Source organism: Chanos chanos, chromosome 14, assembly GCF_902362185.1.
Source record: "Chanos chanos chromosome 14, fChaCha1.1, whole genome shotgun sequence".
In the NCBI taxonomy this organism is placed as follows: domain Eukaryota; kingdom Metazoa; phylum Chordata; class Actinopteri; order Gonorynchiformes; family Chanidae; genus Chanos; species Chanos chanos.
Window position 1 is genome coordinate 2,075,241 of NC_044508.1, and position 18,976 is coordinate 2,094,216.

General features: G+C 40.9%; 3 protein-coding genes across 9 annotated transcripts; all 3 read left to right on the top strand.

Moving 5' to 3' along the window:
• The first annotated feature begins 3,407 nt into the window (after window positions 1-3,407).
• Window positions 3,408-7,229, top strand: LOC115828026 (UDP-glucuronosyltransferase 2A2-like). Of its 4 annotated transcripts, none has more exons than XM_030791936.1 (6): window positions 3,408-4,322; window positions 4,657-4,805; window positions 5,152-5,283; window positions 5,652-5,739; window positions 5,881-6,100; window positions 6,563-7,229. In XM_030791936.1, exons 1-6 carry the CDS (start codon window positions 3,602-3,604, stop codon window positions 6,843-6,845), a joined length of 1,593 nt encoding a protein of 530 aa, XP_030647796.1. In that variant the 5' UTR covers window positions 3,408-3,601; the 3' UTR covers window positions 6,846-7,229. The 4 variants fall into 4 exon arrangements, with proteins under 4 accessions (XP_030647796.1, XP_030647797.1, XP_030647799.1 ...); XM_030791937.1 differs by having other exon boundaries at window positions 3,408-4,234; window positions 4,647-4,805; XM_030791939.1 differs by having other exon boundaries at window positions 3,408-4,073.
• Window positions 7,230-8,255: 1,026 nt separating this feature from the next.
• LOC115827820 (UDP-glucuronosyltransferase 2A1-like) lies at window positions 8,256-11,818 on the top strand. The gene is made up of 6 exons (XM_030791728.1): window positions 8,256-8,976; window positions 9,103-9,251; window positions 9,906-10,037; window positions 10,777-10,864; window positions 10,981-11,200; window positions 11,536-11,818. Exons 1-6 carry the CDS (start codon window positions 8,256-8,258, stop codon window positions 11,816-11,818), a joined length of 1,593 nt encoding a protein of 530 aa, XP_030647588.1.
• Window positions 11,819-13,398: 1,580 nt separating this feature from the next.
• Window positions 13,399-18,136, top strand: LOC115828024 (UDP-glucuronosyltransferase 2A2-like). Of its 4 annotated transcripts, none has more exons than XM_030791932.1 (6): window positions 13,399-14,138; window positions 15,496-15,644; window positions 16,005-16,136; window positions 16,767-16,854; window positions 16,958-17,177; window positions 17,486-18,136. In XM_030791932.1, the coding sequence occupies exons 1-6, from the start codon at window positions 13,418-13,420 to the stop codon at window positions 17,766-17,768; spliced, it is 1,593 nt and encodes a 530-aa protein (XP_030647792.1). In that variant the 5' UTR covers window positions 13,399-13,417; the 3' UTR covers window positions 17,769-18,136. The 4 variants fall into 4 exon arrangements, with proteins under 4 accessions (XP_030647792.1, XP_030647793.1, XP_030647795.1 ...); XM_030791933.1 differs by having other exon boundaries at window positions 13,399-14,058; window positions 15,497-15,644; XM_030791935.1 differs by having other exon boundaries at window positions 13,399-13,889.
• The last annotated feature ends 840 nt before the right edge of the window (window positions 18,137-18,976 follow it).

Sequence of the window (18,976 nt, forward strand, 5' to 3'; positions counted from 1 at the left end):
CTGACCAGCTGTTTGACTCCACTGTTGATACACTTGTCAAGCCATCAACACAGAAATTTCTCTCTATGAACTTGATAGAAGCTTTGCTGAAGCTTCCTTGACCCTGTTGCAAGATGCTTCAGGCAGTGTTTGATCATTTCTTATAACTGTTAAATTTAAACTTTTTCAGCAGGGCTTCAACCAGAATTTTTTTTTTTCCAAGCAGGATTGGTATTTTAATGTTTCCGGTTTTGCATTCCACCTTGAAATGATCGTTCCCAAACCAGTTAGAACCAGATGAATTACTGGTTAATAACATTCCATGTAGGGCTGTGTGACTTGACAATATGTATCTTTCGGACGATATAAAAATGTCTATTGATAGATATTTTACTCTAAAGTCGACTTTCTCTATCGCTAATGTCACAAAACATTACAAAAACGCATTGCATCACTAACTAGGAGTGATCAACTGTGGCTTCCTAGTCATTTGATTATTTTGCAATCGTTGTCAATCACAAACATTTAAATGGCAAAAATGAGAAACTATGTCATTTTAACGTTACGGTTAACAAGCTCGCTAGGAGGCTATGCAGGACACATTACGTTTAGCCTAACTGGAGCTATTTCCAACAATAGTTCTCTTTACATGGTAGCCTATCTATCAAACACTGATGAAGCTGATGTCTCAGACAAACATTTTATAAGATGCATAGCATAATATTTACCACCTCTGGTGGCAAACAGGGAGACCACACCACATTATCTCAGTATGAGGGATGTGGGACAAAGGATACAGGAGGGTTTTTTTTTTAAGTTTACAGGGTACAGGAGTTTTTGTTGTTGTTGTTGTTCCTTGCTTGTTTGTTTGGAATGTTTCTCCTCAGTACGATGACACGCCCCAATTTCAAACCACCCACTCAGAATCTAAGGTTGAGTCCTGTCCAATCAGTTTTCTGTGCGTACATGGCGTAGAGTGACAGTAACCAATAGCATTGTGTGCAACTGCAGCGTGAGATTTGCTTTGGGGAAGGGGTTACCTGTACTTAGGAGAAACAAGTTACGGAAGGATTACAGAAGTTGTACTCCGTATTCTGTCAATAGTGTGCATTTTGAAGATGACTTGCAAAAGAACACTTGAGTTTTTGAACGGACAGCGGAGTGGAGAGGCTACTCGTGCGCCGGGAATATCCATTTTTTCCAACGCCGAGTCCGAACGAAAACAAACAACTGGTGTCCCCGTTAAATGCATTTTTATAAACGTGTCTGAACAGCAGTAAACGTTCATGGAGAATGTTATTCGGCGGTTGGACAGGATGGAGTCCCATAGAAGAGGCGCAATAGGAGTCTGCCCAAAAAAAGAAGACGGGAAAATAACTCTGTTTTGGTAAGTTTATTTCTGTAGCCTTCTGGCTTTTGTCTTTGACTGCCGCACATTCTGATATGTTCGCATTTCTTTATCTGCTTTATCCCTTAATGTGGTTAATTTAACTCTTGTACTAATTTTGCTTCTACAGGAAGCTGTGCGGAGAATATATAATGCTGAAAACAACACGCACAGATATGATCCACAGACAAGGTAAGACAACATGTTTTGTTGGTAGGCTATATCATCGCGAGTGTTTCATAGCAGTGCCTGGAATTCTAAACAAACTTTTAATCAATCTTCCTTTCTTCTCCACTTTTTTTTCTCTCTAGCATCCTGCAAGACCTATTGAGACTATTTGAAAGAGTTACAAGATGAACCAAGAAGGGAATCTAGAGGGGGGCAGGATCGCCACTCGAACGAGGCAAAGGAGGAGAAGAGTAAGTCAAAACATCATTTCCCCAGTAGTTCTTAGACTTTTTCTCCATTTTATATTTTCAGTGATCTAATTTCTGTTTTCACTGTGGAAGAGGCTGCCATATGGAGGACCGCATCAGTAGATATAATTTCTGAAGAGGAGGACGCCATCTTGGATGGAAGGCCAGCGTGGGTCCTCCCGCCTAGCACAGAGTTGTCTGCACTGTGTGGGGTGCTACAGAATAGACTGGACAAAGACCAAAAATATGTTGTGAATCACCATGCACGAGTTGGTGCGGATAGATTCACAATGGTGACCACGGCAGCTGGGTTGTTCTTGGGAATGTTCAACATTTAGAGTTTCATTTATGTTCCCAAAAAGCATTATTATGTACTATATTACAGTATATTCTGTTCTAATGTATTCTATTCTATGTTGTAGAAATATATAATTGTCAATTTATATGCCTTATAATTTACATTATGCTGTATTTTTTTTTTATTTTTAATAAAATTTGTGTAATTCATTTTTGTTTGACAGACTATTGATACAATCTACCTATGAACATAAAACAATACCAACAATAATAATAATAATAATAATAATAATAATAATAATATAAACCGTATGAAATCATGTCTGTGGACACACAATGGACCAATGGGGAAGGGTCTTAGAGGAGGGGCAAGACATTGCTCCACCAATCCAAAGTAAGACTTTTGACCAATTGCAGGATACCTGGTGGCCTAAGGTGTGAAGTCCAAATGTTCCCTTGCAAGCACCACCAAGGGATTATTCATGATGGCAACTAAGGGCTCTAGGCAGACCCCAAAACCTGGTACATATCCAGGAGTTGTGGGAGAGACTCCCAGGTCAGGGCCAGATGCAACCGAGTCCCTTCTCCACACTAAAAGCTGTACTTCTTATGCTAAGTTTTTAAAATGAATTCTAAGTTTCAAAAAGCAGTCAAAGTCTTCAGGGGTCCGATGCAGTGTAAGTTTATTGCATTCAGTAGTGAGCAAAATACAACAAACTGAGTCAAGTCCCAGGGAGTGACTGAATCTAATACGGAAAATCATTAACTTATATATCTAAAATTTTATCAGTATGCTAAACCTATGTATCCAATAAGCACATAACACGGTTGTGTGGTAATACCCCTTACATCATCCGTTTTTGCATGGTCCAACCTATTCGCTTCCAGAATTTCCCCCAGAATTCATTATTCCGTACATCACTGTTTCCGAAGTTTCCATTTTTTGGTTAAGTAAAAAAATGATATTCAACCATGTCCTCACTTTGCCTCGGATGCTCAACCATGTCCCCAATCTCACCTCAGATACTTTACCCTTAACGCAGGTGTTAGCTATCAAGCGATGGGCTAGTCCATGCAAGGCGGACACTGAAGCAACTACGCCCCGGACATTACTTATGCTTCCTTGTCACTATCACCCAGATCTCACCCTGTTCATGTTGCCTTCATGTTTTCCTGACCATGCATTTTCCCTTTTTTGGTATACCGAGGCCCTCTTCCGTTGGCTTCAACATTCAGAGGCTTCCTTCCATTTCTCCAACAGAGCATTCCATGCCGCGTAACAGAGCTACAAACTGCCAGAGCCAGCCGATCTGTGGAGTATCCGGAAATATACACGAGTATTCCAGTCTGGATACACCTCTTTTCACACAGTGGGATCCACACCTATTTCAACCTGTTACCCGGAAAGCACCGTGAATCACCATTTAAGGTCAAAGTTACGCCGAGTCAACGTTTACATGTCACTGATATATAGCCTGTTGACAACCCTTCCATTTCGGATCTACTTTGTCTTTCGGTCACCATGCGAGGAAGGTCGTTTATCCTCACTTGTCTGATTTTTGGGCTTGGTTTGGTCCGGAACGTAAACTGTGGGAATATCTTGGTATGGTATACGGAGGGAAGTCACTGGATAAATTTGAAACCAGTACTTGAAACGTTACTAGACAGAGGACACAATGTAACTGCTCTTGTTCCGAGCTCTTCACTCTTCATGGATGTCAGTGAGCCGGCTCCATATCACTACGAGACTTTCGAAGTTTCGTTAACAAAAAGCGACGTAAGGAATACAATGGAAAGGTTCTTTCGTTTTTGGATATACGAGGCGCAGCACATGAACTTTATAGAACTGTCTAAGACGTTTTACAAAACTATGACCGATCATTTGGAAATGTGCGTCGCATATTGCGACGGGCTATTTAAATCGGAAGCAGTCCTGAACAGACTTCGAGAAGGAAAGTTCGATCTTATGTTTGTAGATCCAGTTTATCCCTGCAGTGAACTGGTGGCTGAAATGCTAGACGTGCCCATCGTCTACACCCTTCGCTTCTCCCTTGCCCATAGTATGGAGAGACTTTGTGGACAGATTCCGGCTCCCCCCTCCTACGTCCCCGGTGCAATGAGCAAACTGACAGACAACATGACTTTCTCTGAGAGAATTCAAAACTTTTTGTTTTACGTGTCTCAGGACGCTATGTCGAGGTACATGTGGAGAACGTTTGATAAGTACTACAGTGATTATTTAGGTGAGATACGTAGTGATTTAAACGGCTTTTCAGACAAGCACATGACGTATATACGTATACGTAAATGCCTATAATTTGACGGTACTTCGCACTAAAAAGCAAAACATTGTGTCGGCATTGCACATTCCAGAATTGCACCAAGTGTATTCTGTTTTGTTCCATATCTAAACAAAATTTCGTAGACCTTTGATAGACAGTGGTACATTAGTATCAGTGTGCTACTTGGAAAATACAGAAGTGTATTAAGATAAAAAGTGGACATCTTTTACTCTGAGGATCATTCTTTTTGTACAAGTTTTCATTATTTTAACAATCCAAGAAAACGTGTTCTCAGGTCGGCCGACTTCATTTTGTGAGATGATGGGAAAGGCTGATATCTGGCTGATCCGAACCTACTGGGACTTTGATTATCCCCGTCCGTTCCTGCCTAACTTTAAATTTGTTGGTGGTATTCACTGCAGACCTGCTAAACCGTTACCAAAGGTAAAGCTCCAGAAAATGTCTGATCACAAAGCGATGTCAGCAGTCTCTCAGATTTGTATAAAAGTAATTTTTTTTGTGGGTAACTCTGTAGTGATGGTGTGTGCACTATATCATTAACCATCTCTAACCAAGTTGTCTGTAAATGTGCTCCTTAGCTTAACACAGAGTTTAGTGGAATTGACTCCTGATTTTCTGGTACTGGAGCGCATACCACAAAAGTCCAGACTGAAATGACGCACTGGAAGCCAGTGTTGGAAATAAGTGCTACCAAAAGATTTGACTTGTATTGCATGTGTGCATGCCTGTCTGTGTATGGCTGTGTGCATGTGTGATTCTCTCTCTCTAGGACATAGAAGAGTTTGTGGAGAGCTCAGGAGATGATGGTGTCGTGGTTTTCTCTCTGGGCTCCATAATGAATAACATGACCAAAGAGAGAGCAAACACAATCGCTTCTGCATTGGGTCAGATACCACAGAAGGTCCTACAACATCCACCTCTTCATCCATTTATTTACCCTGTTCAACGAATAACATCTGGTCAATGCAGCTGTCTGTCATACGGTTTCCAGTTTACCCCCTTATCCATTCACACAGCCATTTAACTATCCTCCGACATCCTTCAGTCCAGTTATCTGTCCTGCAACATCCAATCATTCATCTGTCCTTTTTTATCTCAAGAAATTCACCCATAAACTATTATTACTGTATTACTCTCACCTGTCACCTCCTACCCAGTCAACCATAAACTATGACACACTAAGTTTTTCCCTGCTGTGATTGACTGCCATAACTGTGAGAGAAAAATACTGACTGAATGGACTTTGTGTATGTGCTTATTGTCTGACAGGTTCTGTGGAGGTACAGTGGTGAAAAGCCAGAGACTCTGGCTCCAAACACAAGACTGTACGACTGGATCCCCCAGAACGATCTACTGGGTCAGTGTTTCTTATTTATAGCCACTAAATAACACACTTCATCATTACATTAGTCTTAAAATGGATTTTTACTGAAGTGTGGTTAAGATGTTTTCATGCTCAAACTCAAACGCTTCTTTTATTTGTTTCTCTTACCAAAAGGTCATCCAAAGACCAAAGCCTTTATCACTCATGGTGGGACCAATGGAATCTATGAGGCCATATACCATGGAGTTCCTATGGTGGGAATCCCCATGTTTGCTGACCAGCCAGACAACATGGTCCATATGAAGTCTAAAGGAGCTGCAGTCATCATGGACTTTATCAGCATGGAGACCAAAGACCTGGTGGACGGGCTCAAAGCTGTAATCAATGACCCATCGTAAGTGGTTCTCTTTACTTAGAATCCCTGTATCTGTTGTACTGTGTGTAAGGTGAATGAGTTTGCATAAAAGTATGCATGTTGATGTTGACGGTATGTGCGCGCGTGCGTGCGTGTGTGTGCGTGTGCGTGCGTGTGTGTGCGCGTGCGTGCCTGTGTGTGTGTGTGTGTGTGTGTGTGTGTGGAGAAGAGAACTGACTGCTGATGGCAGCCACTTTTGCTTTGAAGGAGGAGGTGGCAAAGTCATCAGCAGTCAGGGAGTTAGATGCTGGAGGTGGAGAAGGAGAACAAAACGAAATACATACGTGAAATAAATTTTAATAAAAGAGGGTTTGAGGAGAATATGATTGCTTTTTGTCACCTACAGCAATACATTTTCTGTCATGAGCAATAAAATGATAGAGATCATTATTATTTCTGTTTGTTCACGATTTACATTGGTTGGCTGGTTGTTTTCCGTAGGTATAAAGAGAATGCCATGAGGTTGTCCAGAATCCACCACGACAGACCAATACACCCAAGGGATGAGGCCGTGTTCTGGATTGAATTTGTGATGCGCCACAAGGGGGCCAAGCACCTGAGGGTGCAGGCCCATAACCTGACCTGGTATCAGTACCACAGTCTGGATGTGTTTGCTTTCCTGTTGGCCATAATTGCTCTAGTTCTCTTCATATTCTATAAAATACTGAAGTCCTGTGTTGTGAGGTGCTGTTTTAGATCCAGATCTAAGAGCAAAAAAGAGTGAACAACAGGTCTCTGAGAACATTAAAATCATGTTTTCATTGTGTTTTTCCATCTCAGTCGGTGATTTAATTAATTTGGTGCATTTCTTTGCTTTATGGACTTGTGACATGGAAAATGACTATGACATGACAATTATTTAAGCCAAAGGTAGGGTGGGTTGATCTCTTCAAAAACTGATTGAATCCGTGAGTGATTTTCACGATGTTCATTCGCATACTGTGCAGATGTTGTTGGTGATAGTGTAAATGACGGTGTTCTTATTCTACAGCCAGGTTCTCAATGGCTACATGCTCAGATTGTATTGTGCCTCACTTGGCAGTTGCTTTGGATAAAAGCATCTACTAGATGAATGAAATGTAAATGTAAATATAAACTTTATGTCAGATTTTTTTTTTCTCATGGGGTAATAAAAATGAATTTGACAGATTCAAAGTGCTGCTTGTTTCATCTGCCATCTTTTTATTCGTCCACCGAGTCCTCTCAGAACACAACCCGTGCCTGGCTATAAGGGCACTGCGATGAATCAGGAAAGTTAAGCTTGAACTTAAGACAAATTTATGAACAGTAACAGCAGCATCAGAAAAAATAAAAAAATTCTGTCACACAAAACACACTCCCAGGTTCAGACGAGTCAGTCGGAATGTCGATGCTGCAGGGATCCTTCTGTTTTCCCTAGCAAGGCTTTGATAAGCACTGACGTGGATTATATTACCATCTTAGCAAGAGCCCAGCTCAAGCAGGGGATGCCGAATTTCTCTCACTGAAACAGTTCTCTGTTTCCTCTCCCACTCTCAACTGTACTGTTAGCACTTTTAGTATACAGAAACCATTTCACAGCTCTTAACAACCATGTGATGAGAATAATCAGACTGAGTCAAGACAGGCGTTTGTTCACCTCTGTTAGGACAGTGGTGGAGTCCTGTGTGTATAGATTAAGATGTCAGAGCGACTGTCAAAGGGATTTAGTGCTGTGTGTTGTTTGCAGAACCTGCAGAACCTGAGTTGAGTCCTCCACGCACAGCATCACAGCTTTCAAGAAGCCACACGACGGGTTGTGAGAGAAACGTGAAGCCATGGGGAGAGAGGTCCACGACGAACCGCAATTACTGTACATCTGATACCCAAACAATGAGAGCGGGAGGAGGGGTGCAGATTTTAAGTGACATGATTTCAGAACAAAAGAGAGGGAGAAATGGGAGATGTTTATTTTTATCTCACCTAAGCGGGATTTCGGAAAAAAGAGCCCTCCGGAGTAAGCCCCTATCATCTGTTCTGTTCAAACACGACCAATGGAGGGAAACTCAGTGAATGTACGGTCCAATGGGGTGTACTGCGGAAGTACAGGGAGTGCCCTGCCTCCTCTATTGTTGCATAATTTTAGATGTCAGAGCCATTTTAGCTGTGAGGCACCATGAGGCCCCGGTTGCAAACCCTCACTTATGTGATTTTGGGATTCTGTGTGTTTGGGAAAATAAACTGTGGGAATATCTTGGTATGGTACACAGAGGCCAGTCACTGGATAAATCTCAAACCTGTGCTGGAGACGCTGACAGACCGCGGACACAGCGTCACCGTTCTGCTCCCTAATGCCACACTCTTCATGGACGCAACGGAGAAGAGTCGCTATAGTTACGAGATGTTTAATGTTTCGCTGTCCTTGGATGAAGTAAGTGACTGGATGGACAAGATACTGCACTTCACGATGTATGAGATGGACAAACTTAACCTGTTAGAACTTTACATCAAGTCTTACCAAATGATAGGGAAAGACATGGACTTTTGCCTTGCTTACTGTGACGGGCTGCTGAAAACGGAATCAGTTATGGACAAACTACGAAGAGGGAGATATGATGTGCTGCTTGCAGATCCCATTTATTCCTGTAGTGAACTGGTGGCTGAGACACTAGATATTCCCATAGTTTATACTCTCCGATTTTCTATCGCTCATACGATGGAGAGACTTTGCGGACAGACCCCGGCTCCACCTTCTTACGTACCTGGTGCCATGAGCAAATTTACTGACAAGATGACTTTTTCTGAGAGAATATGGAGTTTTCTCTTTCTTGTGTCCCAAGATGCCATGGCCTTGAGTCTGTGGAAGAAGTATGACAGGTATTACAGTGACTATTTAGGTGAGATTCAGTATGAATTCTTCAAACAAGCTCATTGAAACTTTATTATATCATAAAACCTATGACAACACGGGCTTGAAACCCAATGGTGATTAAGTTACTAACGGCATTGAGGTTTAATTCCAGGTCGACCCACGACGTTTTGTGAGATGATGGGAAAGGCTGATATCTGGCTGATCCGAACCTACTGGGACTTTGAGTATCCCCGTCCGCTCCTGCCTAACTTTAAATATGTCGGTGGTATTCACTGCAGACCTGCTAAACCATTACCAAAGGTAAACCATTAGAAACGGTCGTCTCTATACACATGAACCTTTGTCTCCATACACGTGAGCCTTGATGTCAGCAGTGTGTCAGAACTGGATGAACACGTTCTTGCTTAGTCTGTATTCTGCACTGTTGTGTTGCTGCACTGTGCTTTTCACTGTAACCCAAGCTGTTTTTGAGTGCACATCTAAATGTGATTAGTGCTTGCTCATATGTAGCAGTCATGCTTAAATCTAGTTTGTGTTGTACATGTGTTTTCTATCTTGAGCCATGTTGGTTAGCAATAACATCAGTGCTTGGCACTTGACTTTGACTGACTCAGTTATATTCAGCAGAAATCTTTACAATGTTATCTTAAAATGTTTAAAATTTCAGGAACACAAGCTTCAGATAAACCCTCAGTGCTTCTGTCTTCCACTTTACATGATATATAAACTGAATTCACTTCCAACCATCACACCAATCAATTCAGCAACCCAGCCCCTCCTTTTGACTTCCTGGTCCAAATGACCAGGGGCTTCTGGGCCAGTTCCACTGGGCTTAGTCTGCTAAGTTACAGTTCATCAAATATAAACACACTACAACTGTGTGTGTGTGTGTGTGTGTGTGTGTGTGTGTGTGTGTGTGTGTGTGTGTGTGACTCTCTCTCCCTCTCTCTCTAGGACATAGAGGAGTTTGTGGAGAGCTCAGGACATGATGGCGTTGTGGTTTTCTCTCTGGGCTCCATGATCGGGAACATGACCAAAGAAAGAGCAAACACGATCGCTTCTGCTTTGGGTCAGATACCACAGAAGGTCCTACAACATCCACCTGTTCATTCTACTGCATCCATCTGTTTATTATATAACTCACTTTGTCTTAACAAAGCACTAGTTGTAGGAAAGGCCATATATTTGTCTAAATAAAACATTATAGTCATGTTTTTCATTGAGAAGTCCAGCAGTAAATGCCATGTCACCTCATTCAGGTGAACTGTAACACTCTTACACTTCTCTCACCTTAACCTATGACTCAGTCAGTCAGGAACATTCATCAGTTATTTGTTTCTCGGATCCATAAACTCTCTCGTTTTATGACACACTTCAGGAGAAGATGTTGACTTTAATGTGTGAAGGTGTGTGTGTGTGTGTGCGTACAAACATGATCTCTTCTGCTTTAGGTCAGATACCACAAAAGCTCCAAAAACAACCGCCTGTTCGCTCTACAATATCCCTCTGTTCATTCCACTCTGTCCACTTTGTCTTATCACAGTACTAGTTAAAGCAAAGGCCGCATATTTCTCCAAATAAAACACTGTTCATTTTTTTTTCCTTCGAGAAATCCATGAGTAAAAGTCAAACTCATTCAGGTGAAATGTAACACTCAAACATTTCTGTCACACCTTAACCTATCACATAGTCAGTCAGAAACTGTTATCAGTCATTTGCCACTTTGACCCACACAGTCTGATCTTACAATGCACTTCAGGAGAAAATGTTGACTGTAATATGTTAATATGTGTGTGTGTGTGTTTGTGTGCTTTTCAACTAACAGGTTCTGTGGAGGTACAGTGGTGAGAAGCCAGAGACTCTGGCTCCAAACACCAGACTATACGACTGGATCCCCCAGAACGATCTACTGGGTCAGTGATTCTCACTCTGAACAAAAAGACGTTTTTTTTTTTTAATGTTTGTTTGTTTTTAATGTTTTAATGCATGCGTCTTTGGCTGTTTGAATCGCTTGTTTCTTTCACTCAAGGTCATCCAAAGACCAAAGCCTTTATCACTCATGGTGGGACCAATGGAATCTATGAGGCCATATACCATGGAGTTCCTATGGTGGGAATCCCCATGTTTCTTGACCAGCCAGACAACATGGTCCATATGAAGTCTAAAGGAGCTGCAGTCATCATGGACTTTAACAGCATGGAGACCAAAGACCTGGTGGACGGGCTCAAAGCTGTAATCAATGACCCATCGTGAGTGGTTCTCTTAATTTATAATGATTTCTATTTAGTTAAGTTCTGTGTAACAGTTAAAATAAGACTGTCACTTAAAATGTGTGGTTTTGTTAAAGTAAGGTTTAGGTTTAGGTTATTGGTTAGGTTACTGGTAAGTTTAGAGACTGAATTTGATCTGTACTGGTTAAATGGATAAATTAAATTCCAAGATTAACTTTAGGTCATGTTTGGGTGGGTTGGGTGATGAGATTAGTGTTTCGTGTAGTTGTACATGCTCACTCTGTCACCAATTAAAAATCACATAGACCGCTGTCATTTCTACTTTACATTGGTTGGCTGGTTGTTTTCTGAAGGTATAAGGAGAATGCCATGAGGTTGTCCAGAATCCACCACGACAGACCAGTACACCCACGGGATGAGGCCGTGTTCTGGATTGAATTTGTGATGCGCCACAAGGGGGCCAAGCACCTGAGGGTGCAGGCCCATAACCTGACCTGGTATCAGTACCACAGTCTGGATGTGTTTGCTTTCCTATTGGCCATAATTGCACTAGTTCTCTTCATATTCTATAAAATACTGAAGTCCTGTGTTGTGAGGTGCTGTTTTAGATCCAGATCTAAGAAAAAGACAGAGTAAATAAAAAAAATGTTTGTTGAATATTTCTTTTAATCCTTATTGGTAGAATTTTAATAATTCTATTATTCATTTGAACTTAGTTTTTGCTTTCTAGTCTAGTTTCCCAGATGACGACTCATCCTGGATTAAAAGGCAAATGAAATTCAAATGTAAATGTAGTGAAGTCCATAATTCTGTGCAGTGGTTTGGGATTAGTTGGTAGAGAAAATGTGACTCTGACTTTGTAAGACTGCTTTCTGTAAAAAAAAAAAAAAAAAACTAAATTACTACATCTGTTTGATTTTACACATTTTACAGTTTGCTTTGACTAAAGAATGCAGTCGCTTTATTTCAAATGCTGACCTTTTTCCAGTGCATGGTAAACACTTGTTCAAGTTTCAGTTTCACTTTTGCTGTTTCACACAGCAAAATCTTGTAGGAATCAGAGTAATGTGTTGTCGGGTTTTTTGGGGGGAGGGGATCTGAGACGCTAACTCCACACACCAACAGATCTTTCAGGAAATTACGAAATAGTCCGATTTCACAAGACTCTGTCAGATCTTACAGGGGCTCTGCCACATCTGGCAGGCTTCAGTTGTTTCTAAAACCCTGTAAGATCTCAAAGAGCATATTTCCATTTCAGCTTATTCATTTGGTGGACACCTCTGCCTGAGATGACTTAAATAATGATTGCACGCAAGGCATGCACAGTAGTTTGACAGGGATGTTCAGAGTTGAGTCTATAACGTTGACATAACTAGATTTTGAGTTTGGTACATTCTTTATGCATTTCTGAAAATGTTTTTTTTTTTATTTTTTAGATCATATAAAGGAGCAGGTTTGTGTGTTTTACTTTTAATTGCATCAGTGTTTAACATAACAATGCTGTTGAAACATAGAAAGATCAAGGAGTGTATATGTTTATAGAAGTAGTTTTTAGTCTAGTTAAGTTTTGAACACTAACATGTTGTGTCCTTGCCACAGTGGTCACATAGAATAAATTCAGAGTAAATGATCCATTAACAGAGAATATGTTGGAGAATTTTTGAAAGGTTTCTGATGAGACTGACTGAATGTGAGTCTGTTACTGTAAGCCACTTTTAATGTGAATACAAAAATATTTTACCGTTGGACCATTTTTGATGAATGTTTCATGAAACGTTTTAGATAAGTTAGATTAAAAAAATGAATAGAAAATGAGAATAAAAAAAAATCAGATGCGTTTCACAGGTCTTATATGATTCCGGAACTATACGACATCTCCACAAAAACTGTAAGGACATTAACGTAATTTCGCGGTATGACGTCGTAGTTCTGTGATATTAAGACGTAATCTCAAGGTAGCCTACGAACGAAGTTTTTGGTTTAGTTTAAAGTTTGGCTATCCATTTCTCGACAATAGTCGGAATTAAGAGTTTCGCAATATTACAGAGGGGAGGAAAAATCACTCCACCCTATGGCTGAATCTATCGTTTTCTACGCCTTATAATTACACGAGGTATGGGCGACTCAGTTCTAACGTCACATAGGCCTACTTACTTAACTAGAGTTAAAGATTAATCTCCGATCCAGTAGTTCAGTGTCAAACCCTTTCCGAACTATTTTTTTCCTGAAGTCACCATGCGACCACACTCACGTATCCTCCCTTGTTTGATTTCTGGGCTTTGTTTGCTTCAGAACATTAACTGTGGGAATATCTTGGTATGGTACACGGAGGGGAGTCACTGGATAAATCTGAAACCAGTATTGGACACACTGGTGGACAGAGGTCACCATGTAACCGTTCTCCTCCCGAACGCCTCGATCTTTATGGACTTAAACGAGACCACTTCATATAACTACGAGAATTTTAACGTTTCGCTGTCGACCTCCGATCTAAAGAATGCAATGGAAAGGTTCTTTCGTTTTTCGATGTATGAGATGGATCACATGAATTCCATTGAAATCTTCTTCAAGTTTTTCGAAATCATCTCGAAACATTTGGATATGGTCCTCGTGTACTGTGACGGACTGCTTCACTCAGAACCAGTCCTCGACAGACTGAGGAAAGGAAAATACGATGTTATATTCGTAGATCCAGTTTATCCCTGCAGCGAACTGATAGCTGAAATGTTGGACATTCCCCTTGTTTATACTCTACGGATCTCCATGGCTAATGCCATGGAGAGACTTTGTGGCCAGACTCCTGCTCCCCCTTCCTACGTCCCCGGTGCAATGAGCAAACTGACAGACAACATGACTTTCTCCGACAGAATCAAAAACTTTCTGTTCTACATGTCTCAGGACGCTATGTCGCTGTATATGTGGAGAAGGTTTGATAAATACTACAGTGACTATTTAGGTGAGACAAGTCATGATTTATATGCTTCTTAAAACAAGCAAGAAGACTTAAACTGTGCTATTTTGTAGGTAGACTGTCTGTAACAGTGGAGCCTTTTTTATCTATCTATCTATCTATCTATCTATCTATCTATCTATCTGTCTGTCTGTCTGTCTGTCTGTCTATCTATCTATCTATCTATCTATCTATCTATATTTAGCACTGAAGAGCGGTCCACCCAAATGTTCAAAATGTTCAAGCATGGAAAAAATCATTTTAAAAACTGCACTCAGGCGTTCTGTCTGGATTGAGTCCGCTGCCATCTACTGTACGGAAACGTTAGCACACCTAAAGCAGCACGTGCACTGCTGCTCAGGTGTTTAGAATACAATGTGTTTCAAGGAGTTTAATAGACACTCTGAAAATATCAATTTGTTCTATATGTTTCATTCAAAATCCACTTCCTTTTCAGTCAGAGGATAAAGATGTTATTTTAAGGTTTGCTCACACGTAATACAACTGTTTACAGGCACATCAGATGGTCTCTGGATGTACTAGACAACCCAAGCTTTGCTTGGACTGTACTTTGCTTTCTACTGCCTGAATTAGTACATGCCCAGTTGCTCATATAAACCAGTCAGATTAGTGTAGCATGTGTAATGGCGGGATGCACATAACACATGATTAACCAAGCTACCTTTGTGGAACAGACAAAACTCCCCCCAGGTAAACATTAGAGATTGAAATTATTCATCAGGGACAATTCAGTGGTACTCTAGTGGGAACATGCTCTTCAAAACCCACACATGATCCACTCTCTTGTATAACTTTCTGATGTGTTTATTCTCACTTTACACCGTTAGAAGTTAGTTTTTGTTTGAGTTGTCATATCAGAGCAAAGCTTGTTAGCCAGTAGCTACACTCCTGTTGATGGCTAACTGGTTTACTGTCCTACTTCTCTGGTCAGTAGGTTAGTTCTGTGTCTTTCAGGGAAAACAGATTAATGATGGGGGAATGGGGTCATTAAGATCTCATGGAGATTGAAGCTGCAGGCTATGGTAACTTGGCAACCTCTTTTAGAAACGACAGTTCTTTCAGTATATAAAACATCTGTTTACCTGAATGAATAGATAGATAACATCTAGTTCCCAGGCCTATCATAGCTTTAGTGACATCATCACATAGGTTCCAGACCCCACTGGTGGGGAAGCTTTTTTGGTTTGGATGTCTGGTCACTACATCATCATTAACGTGACAAACATACCATACCATCATATTGTTCAAGGAGAACATCTTTTATTCTGTGTTTTAATACTTTTTTTTAAAGGTTTAATGTTTTAAAATTTCAAGACAATGTCACATTGATGTTTCATTGTAGGTCGACCTACGACGTTTTGTGAGATGATGGGAAAGGCTGATATCTGGCTGATCCGAACCTACTGGGACTTTGAGTATCCCCGTCCGTTCCTGCCTAACTTTAAATATGTTGGTGGTATTCACTGTAGACCTGCTAAGCCGTTACCAAAGGTAAACTATTATAAAGTTTTTAGAATTCTAGTTTAGTGTGTGAACTACATTTGTAGTGTTGGTATGTGCATGGTACCATTAACACCATCTGACCACGTTGTCTGGAAATGTGCTTCTGAGCTTAGACATACATCACAGTTCCAGGCCTTTTGCATGGCAAAACACTTATAAACACTGTTATGACTACTACATTTGTAGTGTTGTATGTGCATGGCACATCCTAATGTAGGTGATGCAGTGTGGATCAGAATATAGGGTCTGTGTTGAGTGAGCTCTTCGATGGTACCACTGTGTGTGTGTGTGTGTGTGTGTGTGCGCGCGCGTGTGTGTGTGTGTCTGATTCTCTCTCTCTCTCTCCAGGATATGGAGGAGTTTGTGGAGAGCTCAGGAGATGATGGTGTTGTGGTGTTCACTCTGGGCTCCATGATTAAGAACATGACCAAAGAGAGAGCAAACACGATCGCTTCTGCTTTGGGTCAGATACCACAGAAGGTCCTACAACATCTACCTATTCATCCATTTATTTACCCTGTTCAACGAATAACATCTGGTCAATGCAGCTATCTGTCATACGGTTTCCAGTTTACCCCCTTGTCCATTCACACAGCCATTTAACTATCCTCCAACATCCCTCATTCCATTTATCTGTTTTACGTTAAGTCATTGAGTCGTCTGGCCTTTTATGATGTTGAGAAATTCGTGTGTGTTCTGTGCAGAATTGAAATGTTACACTTTGTGTTCTTGTTTTCCAACAATCATGACCTTCCTAAACCAGTTAAAAACAACAAAAGACCTGAATTTTATTTCAGTCTTTTATTTATTTTATTTTCCTTCACCAACACCGAAGGCAGTCTGTGTTTTCCACAAAAACTTGATCCTTAATCCCTTATTTTTAAATCTCTTTAAACCATTTTTAAACAGTGAGGAATAAAGCTAAATGAAGGTAGACATTTTAATTGTGTTCTACGCCTGACAAATATGTACTTCTTACAGCTAAGCACATAGATGCCACCTATGACTTGATGCACTAAACCCAAATGGTCTGTTTGGGTACAGCTAGGACAGTTTGTGCATACAGGGAAACTATACCCAAAATGACTGTGTTTTCTTTCTAACCAACAGGTTCTGTGGAGGTACAGTGGTGAAAAGCCAGAGACTCTGGCTCCAAACACAAGACTGTACGACTGGATGCCCCAGAATGATCTACTGGGTCAGTGATTCTCATTTAGAGCCATTTGCTGGCAAACTTCTTCTCAGGGCTCTTAAAAGGATCATGCCTAAATTCAAGAGCATTTTCGTTTCCCTCACTCAAGGTCATCCAAAGACCAAAGCCTTTATCACTCATGGTGGAACCAATGGAATCTATGAGGCCATATACCATGGAGTTCCTATGGTGGGAATCCCCATGTTCGGTGATCAGTCAGACAACATGGTCCATATGAAGTCTAAAGGAGCTGCAGTCATCATGGACTTTAACAGCATGGAGACCAAAGACCTGGTGGACGGGCTCAAAGCTGTAATCAATGACCCATCGTAAGTGGTTCTCTTGATCTGATTCAATATGTACTGAATGTTTAGGTTTATGTCAGCTTCACTTAAGTGTTTTAACTGAATTTAGTTGAAGTTTTAATGGTTTGATTAAGGTTAGGTTCAAAGTAGGTGTAGTGGTTCTGATGACGTTAGCCTGAAACCAGCACCTCAAATCAGACAGTGAGGGTTAAAGGGTGAGCTTCATCCCTGCAGACATACATTTTCTGTCATCAGGGATAAAACTATACATAAACATTATTATTTGTTTGTTTGTTCACGATTTACATTGGTTGGCTGGTTGTTTTCTGTAGGTATAAGGAGAATGCCATGAGGTTGTCCAGAATCCACCACGACAGACCAGTACACCCACGGGATGAGGCCGTGTTCTGGATTGAATTTGTGATGCGCCACAAGGGGGCCAAGCACCTGAGGGTGCAGGCCCATAACCTGACCTGGTATCAGTACCACAGTCTGGATGTGTTTGCTTTCCTATTGGCCATAATTGCTCTAGTTCTCTTCATATTCTATAAAATACTGAAGTCCTGTGTTGTGAGGTGCTGTTTTAGATCCAGATCTAAGAAAAAGAAAGAGTGAATCACAGAATCTACACTGAAATTTTAACCCGTTTAATTTGTTAAATTTTAGGCCGGTCTTTGCTTCATGTTCTCATCTCCTGGACCACGACTAATCCTGGATTAAAATGAAAATGAAATGGTAATATAAATATAATGAATATTCAACATTTTGTCCAGCTCTTAATGAATAATGTGTTGAGGAAATCGTTATTTGACTGAAATTCATTAACCACTTAATCAGCTGATTAAAACCTGATAAGCACGTGCATCTTCAGTCCATGTTGGAGAAGATGACAACCTGCCAAGAACATGTACTGTAAAATATAATGGAGTGAGGTTGGTTTTGAAGAAGATGGCGATTCAAAATAAATGAAACAATGGTTTTGATTCCAGTGTCATTATTTAAAATAATTAAAAAATAATCATTTGATCATTTCCCTTGTTTATATTTTGCTGAAAATTTTGACCAAACATTTTAAGGTTTAAAAAAATTGGTAGACCAGGTTTACTGTAAATCATATGCGTCTGGAATTTTGACATTTTCTCACAAAGAGCAATGGTTTAAGCGTTTTTAGAATGCCTACATCTGGAGAAACGCAGAGCGAAGGGCTGCCCAGCTGTGCAGCTCACACATCCTTCCAAATGGTGGCAGTAATACAACTAACGATTGTGATATAATTGGTTTCACATTCATGATGAAGAAGAGAATTAGGACTTCCCACCACTTCCCCTGCGCAGACCCGCCCTCAACACGCCCCTGCTCTGTTCGCTGCGCCGTGATTGGTTGGTGCTCACCACTCTGCTGTCAGCCCGGCTGTAGCCCCCGGTTGTAGTTCATTCCTTTACGCTGCGACTAGTGTTAGTTCCGTTGTCGTGCCGTATTTTCATGGTAGAATCTAAGAAATCTAAGAAGTCCAATTTCACGATTCTGTTGTCGTTCGCTATTTCCGCTGGAGAGCATTGTAACCATAAACCTGATTTACGAGACAGTGAGGACTGACCAATCACAGCGGAGCAGATTTGGTGGGTTGTGTAGAAGTGGTCTCTGCCTAAGAGGCGGTAGAGGTGTGGGGTGTTTTACGTGGATAGAAAGTGTGTAGTTGAAAATTCGGTGAAAATTTGACAGTTGTGTTTACTTTTTGGATCCGTTACAGCATCACGAAAGGCTTGCACGGACATAATCGAGAGGTTTTGGTTGCCTGAAAATGGAAGTCGACGATGAAGATG